The sequence below is a fragment of the Xyrauchen texanus genome, chromosome 9 (assembly GCF_025860055.1).
Source record: "Xyrauchen texanus isolate HMW12.3.18 chromosome 9, RBS_HiC_50CHRs, whole genome shotgun sequence".
Classification (NCBI taxonomy): Eukaryota; Metazoa; Chordata; class Actinopteri; order Cypriniformes; family Catostomidae; genus Xyrauchen; species Xyrauchen texanus.
Window position 1 is genome coordinate 30,135,799 of NC_068284.1, and position 16,310 is coordinate 30,152,108.

The 16,310-nt window shown below is 35.9% G+C and overlaps 1 protein-coding gene across 3 annotated transcripts in view; it reads right to left on the minus strand.

Moving 5' to 3' along the window:
* Positions 1–130: 130 nt before the first annotated feature.
* The window catches only part of LOC127649193 (SWI/SNF-related matrix-associated actin-dependent regulator of chromatin subfamily D member 3-like), a 36,755-nt gene continuing 20,575 nt past the window's right edge, over positions 131–16,310 (minus strand). For all 3 annotated transcript variants that reach the window (XM_052134186.1, XM_052134187.1, XM_052134185.1), the window contains 11 exons: positions 13,006–13,048; positions 10,155–10,277; positions 9,868–9,990; positions 9,267–9,362; positions 6,281–6,382; positions 5,259–5,420; positions 5,054–5,151; positions 3,481–3,616; positions 3,124–3,246; positions 1,635–1,736; positions 131–1,514 (listed from right to left, as the gene is read on the minus strand). In XM_052134186.1, coding sequence (XP_051990146.1) covers positions 1,461–1,514; positions 1,635–1,736; positions 3,124–3,246; positions 3,481–3,616; positions 5,054–5,151; positions 5,259–5,420; positions 6,281–6,382; positions 9,267–9,362; positions 9,868–9,990; positions 10,155–10,277; positions 13,006–13,048 — 1,162 coding nt within the window. In that variant the 3' untranslated portion in view covers positions 131–1,460. The remainder of the gene's footprint in view (positions 1,515–1,634; positions 1,737–3,123; positions 3,247–3,480; positions 3,617–5,053; positions 5,152–5,258; positions 5,421–6,280; positions 6,383–9,266; positions 9,363–9,867; positions 9,991–10,154; positions 10,278–13,005; positions 13,049–16,310) is intronic.

The window sequence follows — 16,310 nt, forward strand, 5'->3', positions numbered from 1 at the left end:
AGAAAATATGTGTACTGAACATTGTGGGAATAATTCAAAAGCAATAAAAAGGTCATCAATAGGGGAATAAAAGAAAAAACAAAAATCATTATTTTGTATTTATACTATTTATAAATCTTGTATGCTTGAATGAATGTTTATTAGCAAAATCCAAAATTGACACAATGCACAGTTATTTAAATAGAATACATAAACACAAGAATGCCTTGTACAAAAGCTAGGTTCGATGTCTCTGAATATGAATTATACACCTTTTTACATTTATTCATAACAGATTTAGTCTTCTCAATAATGTAGTAACTATCTACTGTAACACCTCAGGCCACAGTATACAAATGCATTCAACAGTTGTGACGGAACATTTCAGAAAATGAACTAATTGATAAGCATTTACAAAGATAATGTTAATGTTCTTAACCTTTGGTTAATGCTTCCTCAGTGCATCCTCAGTGACATATTAAGGCAACAAAGATCCAAAAAAAATTCAGAATCATGCTAAAAACCAAGCTTTTTTTTTTTTTTTTTACAAAAACAAAACATGAAACTATTCACGTGCAACATGCATTATTGTATCTTACAGGCAAAATTTCAGTGCACCAACCTTCCTGGTGTGATAAGCCTATGAAAATGAAGACATTTTTAAACATAATTTATAAACAAATGATATTTTGAGTTTTTAACAATACACATCTATATTAACGTACTGCATGTGTTAATAAATCAGAATGTGTTTCTTTATCATAGACTGAATCATAAGTGTTCATTTCCATATACTGTATAGAGTGTATCAGAATTATGACGACATCTGGCTAATTTTAATCCAGTGGATTTCATTATGATCGCTTTTGCCTAATGCAAGTTCACAGGCAGAAAACAGACAGAAAAATTGCAAGCAACATTTGAATATCTATAAATGTAGAAAAAGCAACATGGCACATCCAGTATCTATATTTACATATTATTAACTTTCTGCATTTCATTTTTGGATACAAAAAAAATTCAGAGGCATCAAAAAGCTTAATTGATTTGATTTTACCCTTTCAAAAGTTAAATTCTCTTTGTAAGTGAGAAGACACATAGTCAGTAGCATATTTACAGTTCATGTGCATTAAAAACAGATGTAAAAATATTTTAATAGCTGCTGTATTTGTGTATGACCAGTGTTTACATTTTAAGATGGCCTTGTTATATATTTGTTCATACCCAAATCACAGTCATAATTTAATTGTACTGTGACTGTAAATACATTAAACATACATTAAATAACAGAACAATTACACTTATCTTCATCTCACGTTGCAAACTTAATAGTTTAAATCAGTCCACACCTCAATATTGAAGTGGTCTTGTCTAATATTTTTAAGACCATGGACAACTGCCCAGTGTGGAGGCCACTAAATCATAGTGAAGCCCCAGGATAAAGATCAGTTGTCTACTCATTCTTGAAGTTCTGAATTGTTTTAGGTGCTTCGCAATGCTAAAGCTTGTTCAAGCTCTTGTCTTCGCTGTTGAATCTACACAAAAGAAAGAAATAAAAACATAAAATTGTAAATTAAAAAATCAAGTGAAAGTCTCACTTCTGAACTTGACATAACTAACAAAGATTCCAATCTAGTTATTTTTATGGGTCTCACCTTGCAATAGAAATAACGGCTGACGGCTTCCTGAGACCAGGGCTGGTTATAAAACTCTGCTCTCCTCTCTTCCTCTGGATTCCCAACTGTATCGGTCATCAACTGCACACAAATAACGGAGAGAAGATTACAATTTCTGTTTGAAGGACACTGACTTAAGTCTTTGTTAATAGTTACTTTCTTTCAGCCACTAGGTGGAGACACTGATTCATAAGCCATTAGGTTTTTATTAGGGCTGTTGATTTAACACATTAATAACGTGCGATTAACAAAAAATAACGCGTTAAAAAAATTAACGCATTTAATCGCAATGCTTTCTTGAGAAATTCCTGAGAAATGCAAGCTTGTAGTACCACCTGTTTACTCCAGAGGGCAGTAAGTGAAATTTCAGCTGTGTGAGCAACGTGCAGTTTATACAGTGAACAAAACATTAACAACCCTTCAGCGGATACACAACACAAACATGCATTACGTTCTTGCGTTCGAAACACTTGAAGGAGAGCAAATGCGAACAAAGGGATCTCAAGATGTGTTTAAAAATTGAGTATTAAACTATATTTACCTTGACACAGTGACCTAAACATTTTATTTTTATGACACAACACACCCGAGACGTGACATAAGTATGTCTGACGCAGGTCGTATGGTCTTTACCTCACAAATATTTAATTACCAACAAGGTTAAGGAGGTGTCCTTTAAACTGTTACACCGTTTTTACCCAGTCAATCTTTATTTAAGAAACATGCTCCTTGAAATAGATCCACTTTGCTCCTTCTGTAATGCTGTAGATGAATCTGCCCCTCACCTTTTTCGGGAATGTGTCCATGCTGTAGTATTTTGGAGAAAATTTTGTTTGTTTGTATGTACCTCTATTTTAACTAGATTTTCTTTGCTTTTTAAAGACGTTTTATTTGGTTTTCACAGTTTTGATAACTTAAGATAATATTATCTGATCAATCTGTTTATTTTTCTTGCCAAGTTTTTTATACATAAGTGTAAATTTATGTCTATAAAGCCCCTATTTGCACATTTTGTAAAGACTTGAAATATTATTTAAATACTCTTTGTACCTCCAACAACTCCAAAGCATTGAAAACCATTGCATAATGTAATGAATATAATGTCTTGGCATTATTGTAAACTATACAGTCAGGTCCATAAATATTTGGACATCGACACAATTCTAATCTTTTTGGCTCTATACACCACCACAATGTATGTGCTTTAACTGCAGACTTTCAGCTTTAATTTGAGGGTATTTACATCCAAATCAGGTGAACGGTGTAGGAATTACAACAGTTTGTATATGTGCCTCCCACTTTTTAAAGGACCAAAAAAGTAGTATTGTGTATTATGTATACCCCTGGCTATTCCTTCTCTATTCTTCAGTACCCAGATTTTACATTGGACATAAAATGACAACCAAGTTTGAGGCTTTCCATTGTTTTGTCACAACCCACCAGCTGGGAACTACTGGTTTAAACTCACCTTAAGGTCCCTGTTCTGGGAACAGATCCAGTCTTGGATGTAGCCCTTGGGGTCTCTGGAGAAGCTGAGCATGAAATCTCTTTGTATCTTTAGTTGGTTGATGGACTCAATAGTTTCATGGATCTAATAAATGGGATGTGAAGATGTGTTGTTTTTAAGAGCACAATCTGAACATAATATGTAGTGGAAACTTCTCTCTTAATGGAGTTCAATAAATCAACAGCATCATCTGGGACACTAAAAGAACTTATCAAGCTGATGTTTTGACAAAAGCATGACAACATGTTCAACATTACAAACGTTTCTCTGTATCTCACTTTCACTTTAATGATGAAGCTCTTTTTATGATTATCTCACCTTGTTGTCCAGGGATGCAATCTCTTGCTGATTGGCTGTGGACAAGAGGAATCCACTCATTTGACTCTTTAGAGGATCATCAACTTCAACATCAATGTCATAGCATGCTGTCTTCTTCTGGTCATTTGGATCCACACTGATAAATGAGGAAAATCTTTACCTTCTAAAGCAAATCAGAAGGCCTCCAATGTCCATTCATGTCACATGGTCTAACGATTTTTACATATTGCATGCTGTTATTACACTGCGTGCCCAATTATTAGGCAAGTGAGTATTGTGATCTTATCATTATTTCCATGCACATTTTCCAACTCCAAACCATATAAACTTGAATGCTTATTGGATTCAATCATTTTCAGGTGGTATGTATTTGTGTAATGAGGGAGGGCATGGCGAAAGAGACTAACACCTTATATCAAGGTGTGCATAATTATTAGGCAGCTTCATTACCTCAGGTTAAATGGGCCAAAAAAGAGATTTAACTGCCAATGAAATGTCAAATATTGTAAAATACCTTTCAGACAGATGCAACACTCCTGAAATAGCTAAACTATTGAGGCATGACCACCGGACAATCAAAAGTTTTTTTGCGAATAGGCAACTGGGGCGCAAAAAAACGCATGGAGAAGAAAAGGTGCAAATTAACAGCAAAAGATTTGAGAAGAATTAAACGTGAAGCTACCAGGAACCCATTATCCTCCAATGTTACCGCAACTGCAACCTATCTGGAGTGTCCAGAAGTACAAGGTGCCAAGTGCTCAGAGACATGGCCATGTTCAAGAAGGCTGAAACACGACCACCACTGAATATATTCACAAGTTGAAGCGTCAATATTGGGCGTAAGGAAATACATGAAGGTTTTATGGACAGATCAAATGAGTGACTCTTGATGGAAAAGATGGATGGTCCCGTGGCTGGATGCCAGGTGCCAGCAAGGTGGAGGAGGGGTACTGGTATGGTCTGCTATCATTAAGGATGAGGTAGTTGGACTATTTTGAGTTGATGATGAACTGAAACTCAACTCTCAAACCTACAGTCAGTTTCTGGAAAGTACTTTCTTCAAGCAGTGGTACAGGAAGAAGTCCTCAGCATTCAAGAAGGCCATGATCTTTATGCAGGACATTGCTCCATCACATGCTGTGGTTGCTGCTTCAGAGAAAGTTGATCGTGAACAGATCAAGAAACTGACAGACTTCGTGGATGGAAGACTCATGAAAGTTATTGAAATGAAGGACACTGATGTTTTTTCATTGTCATTTTGTGTTACTTATTTGTTGCACCAACTCTAAAAATTTAGAATAAACAATTGAGTTGGGAGAAATTATTTTTGTAATTTAGTTGCCTAATAATTGTGCACACTTATATATTCCCCTGAGAAAGACAAAACTCTCCTTTTCTTTGTTAAACATTCAGGTGTGGGGTTCAATAACATTTTGGATTGACTGAGGGCATTGTGTTCAACAATAAAATTAATCTTGAGGAATAAATTTGCCTAATAATTGGGCACGCAGTGTAAAGTTAGATAAAATTGATGAATGGAAATACATTTATATTTAAATGTTTGACCTACTACCTGATAACATGATTTATCACAATCGGATCTGGTGGGAGAAGAAGGTTGGTTAAACGCTGGGGGATCTCACAAAATTTCAGACGAGGACAATCAAAGATCTGGAACATTAATCAAAGAAAAATATATATGTTTACTATTAGACAAAATGTAAATACAGCAAACATAATGAAAGTATTTTATAGGGTAGATGACAAACTGGCAGTACCTGCTGGAAATATTTATCACAGTTAATGTACTCCTTTTCATGAGAGTCTTGCAGCTTGTTCATCTTGACGTACTGCCATAATGCCTGGATGATGCAGGAGCGTGTTTGAGTGTGGATACCCAGGAGACGTGCAAGACGAGGGTCCAACTTAAACTGAGGAGGCTTAAATGCACAAATGATAAAAAGAAATTCACAAACATCACTGAACTGTCGCGTTCAACTAGTGCAATATTCTTTTTCTAAATTGGTCCCTTGATTGGCTTTTATTGTTTTATTCTTATTTTCTCCTAGACTTTCTTAGACACTTTCATTGATAATTAAAAGCCTTTATTTAAAAAAAAAAAATCTTTCTGACAATCCAAAAATCTTCATGTCAGTATGTATTTCATGTGAAAATGGCCATAATTAAGAGAGCCATTTGCTTACTTGCTATAGCTACTTTGGAGGGCAATCAAACTTTTAGGTGCTAATAGCTCACCTATAGCTGTTAATTACAGTGCTTTACAAGATGGAAAATACAAAAAACACTAAAGCAACCATTATGTAGATGGGTTTCCAACTTCTTTTCTAATTGTGTCTCAAAATCATTATCTTGCAGCAAGTGTAAATCTCCTTATGCACATTTATTTGGTGATATTTCACGAAAAGAACAGTCATACATTTTAAGAGGGGATTAAAGCACAATCACCATCATAAATTCCCATTCACACAGGACGCATTCTTGTGTCCGTCTACACCATTTTTTTTGCTTTTTCTATGTAAACATGTTCAAGAAGGATGTCTTTGACTTTTGTGATGCATCTAGCTGTTTTTTAGTGTCTTATAACATGAGAGCCACATTTTTAAGATGGCTTTTCAAGTTAAAACATGTCTCGAGACACCTGCATTAGTTCTATTCTGCAGCGCTGCGTCTTGTTGTTTTTAAACACCAAAACATATCTTGAGTGAATGGCCCCTAAAGAAATTTCCAACTTTAATCCATCACCAGTAATCTAATAATAATCCAGCATTCATGCACACACCTGGTAATCCAGCATGAGCAGCAGGGTACAGCGCACATTCACATCGCCTGGCCTTTTCACCTGGAAGCCATCTGTCTCTTGGGTTGTAGGGGTGCGGTGCCACTGTATGGGTAAAACACATTCTACATCTGAAATTGAGGAGAATATAAAAGCACTCCACAAAAAGTTAAATCAAGTCAAACTAGCAAGATGCACTCTGTTAGATGTAAATTGAATTGTACTGCCATTTCAGATAAGGGCAACTGAGGCTAGTGGTCTTCTTTCTCCAGTGACTATTTTTCAAATTAGGCAAATCAATCGATGGCATTTATGGCATAATGTTGATCACCACAAAAATGTATTTCGACTCATCCGTCCATTTCTTAAAAAAAAAGCAAAAGTCGAGGTTACAGTGAGGCACTTACAATGAAAGTGGACAATTTTCGGAGGGTTTAAAAGGCAGAAATGTGAAGTTTATAATATTATAAAAGCACTTACATTAATAATCTGTGAAATCTCATGTATTATTTGAGCTCTAAAGTTGTTAAAATCATCATTTAACAACTGTTGTTTAAGGGTTTGTTGACATTACACCGTCATGGGAACTAAGTTGTAGAATTAGCTATAACTTTACACAGAAAAGTTTATTAAGTGATTTTATCACACTAAAATCACGTTCACATGCATATGTTTTATGTCTTGGCTATTTTAACATATATGAATTGGCTATTTTCACTTCCATTGTAAGCGCCTCACTGTAAACCAGATTTATTTTTTTTAAAGAAAAGAAAGAGACAAATGTATTTTTTTATTTATTTTTGTGGTAAGCAATATAATGCCACAAATGTGGTGGATTGAGCTATACTTGTATTGAACCAGGAATATTCCTTTAAAGCCTTGGCTACAGAATGCTATTGTTTATTTCCACCGTTATTGCCCAGAAAAAAAGATACAGTATATTGAACACATATTACCCTTTTGTGACAAAAGGTCACGTTCCATTTTGTCACAATATATGGGGGAAATTGGCACAATGGAGCCTGCCATTAAACAGCCCATGATATGCCAGTTTAGCAAAATCGAAGCAACTAAGAAACACAACACACTTTATGAAACAGCAAAAAATATTATGGGCGACTTATGAAAATATCAAACCATTGTTTTGTCCGAAATGTTTTACAATTAATGTCCTGAAAACACAGTTCAAATTTTCAGCTAAAAGCTACCCTCATTATATAGTTGACTGAATGTATGCTTGGGTGTTTTTTATTCCATCCACAGCTATAACAAAAATATTATAGACAACATACAGAACTACTGTACTGTACTACTGTCTCAGATTGAGACAAACATTAACTGTACTGGACTGCCTATGTGCAGTTTATCCAAGGCAAAAACATTGAAGTGGTAGACTGAATAAAATGATTAGGCTCTTTCTGTTCTCGCTTCCATTTTTCCAAAAACCACCGCATTTCGCCACTCTTTGAAAGACAGCATAATGGCAATGACTCACAGCTCAACTCAATTAGCTTTGCTTGACATTGGAGGCTTTTTCAATGCTGTCTTTCTCCACAGGTAAAACACTCTTTTATCACACCCCTCAATCTGGTTTGTGCCGTGATGAAAACCCACAGTCACCAAGGACAGTTTAAAGAGCTGCCGAATGAATAAACCCAAAAGCGCCATGCGCCTCTTCAATGGCAGGATGGAAATCAAGGCATGTGAATGGGCCGAAGACATGAGGGTCACTTCTTATGAGCCGCAGACTCTTTGAATCTGCCATCTCTAGACCTGAATGTTCCTCACATAGTCCATAAATATTAAGTGTGTGAAACAGCTGGGATGGTTCCCTTGTGTAATGTAAATGCCTGAGTCTGCCTGAATAGCACCTGTACACAATAGCTTCGCCACTAAAATAGAGTGAATTGCGCTTTCTGAATGCAAAGACTCTACACTTCTGTGCACTGTAAGAGGTTTTATACATGTTTGTCTTCACAAATGCATTTTTTTCTCCTGTTAATGCTGCCCAAAGCTCTGTGCTGGCTGCAGAGCCAACACTCCACAATATCATGGGCATCTCCCTTTTGTAACCCGTTGCTATGGAGACCATGAAGACATGTATTACATGAAGTATGGTTAACTGAACTTTTCATAATAACATTGACTTCTCTATTGCTGTAACGTCTAGTGTAGACACAGGATAAGACGGACAAGAGGTGCGGATCCAAACGCGGTTTTATTTAACATTTAATAAATAAAAGGGTAAACACAAAGAAAAGTCCACGATGGGAAAACAGGCAACTGAAAACACAATGAATATATAACATATAATAAATAAAAGGGTAAACACAAAGAAAAGTCCACAATGGGAAAACAGGCAACTGAAAACACAATGAATCAGATTACACACGAGGGAACCAAAAACACAAAACAGAACTAGGAACTCGGGTAAAGGATACACAGATCAGGCTTGACAACATACCGGATACAAACAACGATCGTCAGTGATTAAACAAAGAATCAGGGTTTAAATACATGTACAAAGTGGAGACTGAACGAGACACAGGTGAAAACAATGATGAATGCAGGCAGTGAGGGAGACCGGGAATTGTGGGAAATGTAGTTTAGACAAGGACAGTGAAACACGGGGGGAACAACAAGGAAAACGCGACATGGAGCGTGAACGGTGATGGGTGAAACGGAAAACACGGAGCAGACCAGGAAATATGACATAAACGTGATAGTGCGACAGAGAACACAGGGCAGACAACAGGGAATCGTTACAATTGCGTTCCACTCTGGATCGATACACAACAGAGGACAGAAGATGATTGTTAGAGAGAAAAGACATGTGACATTTTTTGGCTCTTTTACTTTTTATTTTAAATGCAAAGAGGCCACTCAAGAGTCTCACATTAATCACTTTCAACTTTTGTTAAGAGTAAATAATAAACATGGTTTATTATACAATAATATCTTATTGTATGTTGATTGAGTTAATTCTCACCTCCACTAAGTGGTTGTCAGGGCCGTAAAGATCCTTGTCCAGCTCAATAACCAGGCTTTTAAAGAAAGACGAAAACTTCCTCTTTTGTTTTCCAGGCTAGAGTGCACAGGAAGTAACAGAGAAAACGTAATTAAATTTCAAATGCAATTACACCTAAACATACAACTACATTTCTGCTCAATAATATACATTCCTCTGGCAGAAACTGCAAGATATTTAACGTTTAAAAAAATTTAGAAAAAGAGGATCATACAGTGTTTGATCTCTAAGTACTGTCCAGATGAAGCTATTTACATAACATTTATTTACATATATTAAACATTATTTTTTGTCTTGTGTAATAAACTATAACATCTGTTATGCAGCTTTTTCATGGCAGTACTGAAATAAAAAAAGCAAAAACATATTACAGATTCTGCAAGGGGCATGTAAATATATGTGCACAACTGTGCAAAGCAGAAATTACATTTTAGGATATAGTTTGCTAAGACACGTAGGATAGTAAGACGTTTAAAATAATAGCACTGATCATGGCAAATTAATTCAACTCTGAATAACAAAACAGATTGTAAGATTATGAATTCAAATTCAAAGTGCTTACATCATCCAACAACTTGCCCTCTACACGCAGCTCCCAGGATGCAATGCTGCCCTCAGAGTCCTCTACGTCAGGTTTGGCAGGATTGAATGTGTTTGAAATGTATAGTCGGAGCTTTCGCTTTTGCTACAAGAGAGGACATTTTGAGCTGTATTCAAATTCTTCATATTAATAGTTGCTCTATGAACTTCCGGTAAAAAATTTTTACTCACACACATACATACACACACACAAAACACTGTTTAGCTTTTGCAGGTCATTCCTGTATTGGTATGATCATGAACACATACCTTCATTGGTCTTTTGAGGGCTTCCTGGATATCCACCCTCTTCCTCATAATGGTTTGGTCGAGTTTGCGTTCAAAAGCCAGGAGGTCCATGTATGCCTGGGATTCTGGCACCATTTCACGGATCTAATGAAAATGCATTGTACACAAGTAACTCTGCAATCAGCTCTCGCCACAATTCAATAATTTAGCAAAAGTCAAAAATTATGCATAATCAATAACTTTGCGTTGCTAAAGCTATGGTTACTTTTCCAGCTTCAGTGTTTTAATTTTCACAGCATTTTGAATATTGTGAAAATTATTTATCTCTTGATAATTAGAGAAATCCTATCAACCAATTTTCAATAGCCTTTTAGAGTGGCTGATGACCAATATTTGGCTGATATTAACAGTATTGGGTAAGTTACAAAAAAAGGAAACCACTACAAATATCTAACTACTTAAATTAAATTATGATCAGATTACTTAATTGAAAAGTAATCACATTACTTTACTTTTAAGTTACTTTCTAAAACACTTGTCACAAAGGTTTTTTTTTTGTTGCACTCAACAAATTCAAAATAATGTCTTGTAAATCGTCTCCATTAATAGATGATTGTTCTAACTGTGGACAGATGAATATCTAAGCTCTTAGTGATAACTTTGTAACCCTTTCCAGCTTTATGCAAAGCAACAATTCTTGACAGTAGGTCTTCTGAGATCTCTTCTGAGAGGCATGGTCCACGTCAGCAGAATCCTATTGCGAATAGCAAAATCAAAATATTTGAGTGCTTTTTATAAGTCAAAGTAACTCTAACTAGTATTAATCTCGTCAACAAAATCACAGACGAAAACGTTAGTTGACAAAGGTTTTTTTTAAATATTATTTCGGCAACGATAAAGACGAGACGAAAAAGGCGGATTTTATTAAAGCATACTGTTGACGAAAATATTATAAGATAAAAATAATACTGTAAGATAACAGTCCAAGATATGAAAAGGAGAAGAAACATCTATAGAATATGTATATAGAAGAAGATATTAGATACAGATTCACCTTACCCATTAATAATTGGGGATTTCTCCAATTGAGATGCAACACTGGCTCTAACCCACACCTCCAATCTCATTTTATTAATTGGATGCCAGGTTTGCCAACTTCTAACTCTAATATGCTTTTGTTGAAGTTATTATCCTAGGGGTTCACATACTTTTTCCAGCCTACACTGTGAATGTTTGAATGATGTATTCAATATATAGAACAAAACAATAATTTGTGCATTATTAGTTAAAGCAGATTGTGTTTGCTCATTATTGTAATTTGAATGAAGATTAAACCAGATTTTAAGACAAATGTATACATACAGTATATGCAGGTAATTCCAAAGGGTTCACATAATTTCCCTTACCACTATACATAAAAATGCTGAAATTAAATCAAAAAGAGTTACTTTACACTATATTTCCCCACATAAAAAAAATAAAAAAATAAATAAAAATTATTATCCATTGACAATGTTACTGGAAGATTTTGGCTGACACAAGAAAATCTGTTCAAGGAATGTTCCGGGTTCAAACTGTTAAGCTCAAACATATGTGGAATAATGTTTACCACAAAAAAAAAAAAAAACACACACAAAAAACCTTGTCCCTTGCTTAATTAAAAACAAAAAGAAGCAAAATTGCAGTTACTGTAAAGCACTTACAATGGAAGTGAACGGGGCCAGTCTATTAACATTAAAATACACAGTTGCATAAGTATAGCCAAAAGCCATAAACATTATACATTAACACGGTTTTAGTATAATAAAATCTCTTACTAAACTAATCAGTGTAAAGTTATTTCTAATGTTACAACTTTGTTGACAAAGGGTTAAACCTTGTAATTTTGTAAACGCTATAACGCTGGTAAATCCCTGATTTTGAAAAAACACATAATGTTTACATATTTTTACACTTCCATTTTAACTGCAACTTTTATTTTTATATTTATAATAAATCAGGACCTTTGAATTATTTTTTTGTGAATAACATTATGCCACAAATATTGTCAATTGAGCGTAACTTGTTTTAAACCGGAACATTCTTTTAATTGGCCGGTCAGGTGCAATAATGTATCAATAATCTCAAAATGGCCAAATAATCAACCTGGCCAATATTTCAGTCTATTATTAGTCCTATCTATTTTCCACAATACTCTAATCTCATACAGTACAATTGTACCAAATAAATTACTCTTTTAGTGAACCAAAATGCAGATCACTCACAAACTGCAAAAGGAAAAAGTCAACGACTTTTTGGCATTCTGATTCTCCTTTGTGATTTGTTACTGAAACCAACCATGTATGTCCTTTAATGATGCACAGAAAAATTGTAACTTGACACTCTCTTGATTTCCACTGAATTGCATCATTCTCTCTTCCCCAAGTTACCTCATGCCTTCATAAACCCCATCACAATGAATCTTACAGTTTGCTTGATGAAAATTCTACAAAGACATTGAGAGGATATTGGCCATATGTGTCAATAACCCTTCACATCAACGTATACTAGAACACATTATTAAATACACACATTAACTCCTGCCTCCTATTCCTTTGTGGCATATTACTGTGAGTCACATCCCATTGGAGGCACTTCACCAAATCAGTCTTGCAACCACACGCCATCACGCTCCCTGGGAATCAAGCACTTTCACGCCCGCAGAGAACACCAAAAACATGAGAGCAGTCTTTGGACCCTTCTTGCCCCCCCAAATAAGAAACCAGCATAATTACCTGTAACATGCAATCACACTCTAAACTTGGCACAGAAAATTAATACATGAATAAACAAATATAAATTAACAAATAAAAGCCATTGTGAATGAGCTCACCCTCTGAGGGAGAATCTTGTCTGCCATTTTTCTTCTCTTGGCACTACGGACGGGGGAAAAGAGAGAGAAAGAAAGAGAAAAAGAGAGAGAGAGAAAGCATGTTACTATGGTGACAGATAGCAGAGTCCACAGGCCATCTGCTAAATAACTGGGACCCATCCAGATGTTTTTTCCAGCTGTGTGTGTTTGTGTATCTGTGTGTGATCAGGAGAGAGAGTTGAAGAAGGATAAAAAATACAGCGGAAGCTGCACAAAATACTCGTTTTGGCAGAATTCTTAAAGGAATAGTGCACCCAAAAATGAAAGCTGTCATAACCTGTTTGAATTTCTTTCTTCCGTGAAACACAAAAGGAGTTATTTAAAGCTTAATGTCAAAGCTGATCTTTTCCATACAATGAAAGTGAATGGTGACCACAGCTATAAACTACGTTTTTCAAGGAAAGATTTTCAGTGAATAACTACTTCAGTTTTAGTCTGTTCCACACACAAAGCTAAAGTTGAAGTCAGAAGTTTACATACACTTAGGTTGAACTCATTAAATCAAATTTTTTTAACCACTCTACAGATTTAATATTAGCAAACTATAGTTTTGGCAAGTCATTTAGGACATCTACTTTGTGCATGACATGAGGATTTTTTCCAACAATTGCTTACAGACAGATTTTCTCACTTTTAATATACTATCACAATTCAAGTGGGTCAGAAGTTTACAAACACTACTGTTGCTTTAAGCAATTTGGATAATTCCAGAAAATTATGTCAAGCCTTTAGACAATAAGCCAATTAGCTTTCTGATAGGAGATGTACTGAATTGGAGGTGTACCTGTGGATATATTTTAAGGCCTACCTTCAAACTCATTGCCTCTGCTTGACATCATGGGCAAACAAAAAAATAAATCAGCCAAGACTTCCACATGTCTGGTTCATCCTAGGGAGCAATTTCCAAATGCCTGAAGGTACCACGTTCATCTGTACAAACAATCGTACGCAAGTATAAACACCATGGGACCACGCAGCCATCATCCCGCCCAGGAAGGAGACGAATTCCGTCTCCTAGAGATTAATGGAATTTGGTGCAAAATGTGCAAATCAATCCCAGAACAACAGCAAAAGACCTTATGAAGATGCTGGAGTAAACAGGTAGACATGTATCTAAATCCACAGTAAAACGAGTCCAATATTGCCATAACCTGAAAGGCTGCTCAGCAAAGAAAAAGGCACTGCTCCACTGCTTGAGCAAGTCAAAGATCACCATCCCAACCGTGAAGCATAGGGGTGGCAGCATCATGTTGTGGGGTGCTTTGCTGCAGGAGGGACTGGTGCACTTCACAAAATAGATGGCATCATAAGGAAGGAAAATTATGGGTATATATTGAAGCAATAATTCAAGACATCAGCCAGGAAGTTAAAGCTTGGTCGCAAATGGGTCTTCCAAATGGACAAATACCCCAAGCATACCTCCAAAGTTGTGGCAAAATGGCTTAAGGACAACAAAGTCAAGGTATTGGATTGGCCAACACAAAGCCCTGACCTCAATCTTACAGAATATTTGTGGGCAGAACTGAAAATGCATATGTGAGCAAGGAGGCCTACAATCCTACACCAGTTCTGTCTGGAGGAATGGGCCAAAATTCCAGCAACTTATTGTGAGAAGCTTGTGGAAGGCTACCCAAAACGTTTAACCCAAGTTAAAGAATTGAAATGCAATGCTACCAAATACTATAAAAGTGTAAACTTCTGACCCACTGGGAATGCGATGAAAGAAATAAAAGCTGAAATAAATAATTCTCTCTACTATTATTCTGACATTTCACATTCTTAAAGTAAAGTAGTGATCTTAACTGACCTAAGACAGGGAATGTTTTCTATGATTAAATGTCAGGAATTGTGAAAAACTGAGTTTAAATGTATTTGGCAATGGTGTATGTAAACTTCTGACTTCAACTGTATGACTGAATTTACATTTGGAATTTAGTGCATGAGTACTATGGGCTGCTTTTATTTATTATCATTATTATTATTATTTTAATTGTTTTTGGTGTCATTTTTGGAGTTTGATATTCCCTGGTCACCATCCACTTTCATTATATGGAAAAGAACGGTATGAACATTTTGCACAAATAACATTTCCTTTTGTGTCTCGGCTGAGTAAATTATGAAAGATTTTCATTTTTGGGAGAACAATCACAACTCTCATTTATTGTTATTGGTCTCAATTATGATAGATCCAGATCTCCATATTGCTAAAAATACACCAGTTTGGTGACCTCGGAATGTCAGGACATTCAGAGTATCCATGTGGACCACAAAATGCGCACTACTCATTTGAGTTGCATCCAAGATCCTTCCTCTTTCAGAAAAACCCATACATCCTCTACCTCAAACATGATACATATAATTGATTGGTGTAGAAAAATGTTTTCATTGACAGACATGCCACACTCCAATGGACACTGGGAGATCTTCAGAGCCAGAGCTGAGGAACACATAACCCCATCAGAGCAGGAAATGTCTGTCCACATTCACATCCACACCCCCTCTTGAGTATAAACTTTCTCATGATCTGCCTTGTCCACCCCAAGCCACACTGTTCCTCAGGGAGAGGTTGAGAAGTGGAAACAGAGATGTGGTGGGGGGTATGAGGGTGAATGCCTCTTGTAAATACAAGATATTTTAGCTCTACAACTAATAATTAATGCATTCAGGTGACTAAAATGGGGTGGTAGTTTACAGAAAAGAACAGAAAGTTCTGCTATTATTCACTCCTTCTCATTCCATTCCAAATCTGTACAACTTTGTTCCGTGGAACACAAAAGGGGAATATTTGAAGAATATATTCTGGCCACTTTTTTCACATAATGAACGTGAAAGAGAACTGGAGATGTCAAGATGACAAAAAAGCACATTTTTAGTATCTTAAAAGTGGTACATAGAACACGTTTGCTATATTCCAAGTCTTCATAATCCATACGGGATTATGGCATAAAGGCATAATGGACCGAAATTTAAGTCGTTGCTCACTGAAAATCCAGCCCTCCAGTAAGCAGTTAACAACTGCAATTGGTTCATTGAGTCAATGAGTTCAACTCCAGAAAAGAACCACTCCAATTCAAGAGCGAATCATTTACATGGGTTATGTGAACTGGATCAAAAGATTCACTGAAAAGATAAGACTCAAAAGAACAGTTCATTCACAAATCAGGCATCACTACTTCTCTCATGAACCCTTGTAAATGCAACAATGGTTGTGCAAATGTCAAGATGTCAAGTGCACGATGAATTTCGGTCTGTATCTCACAAAAAGC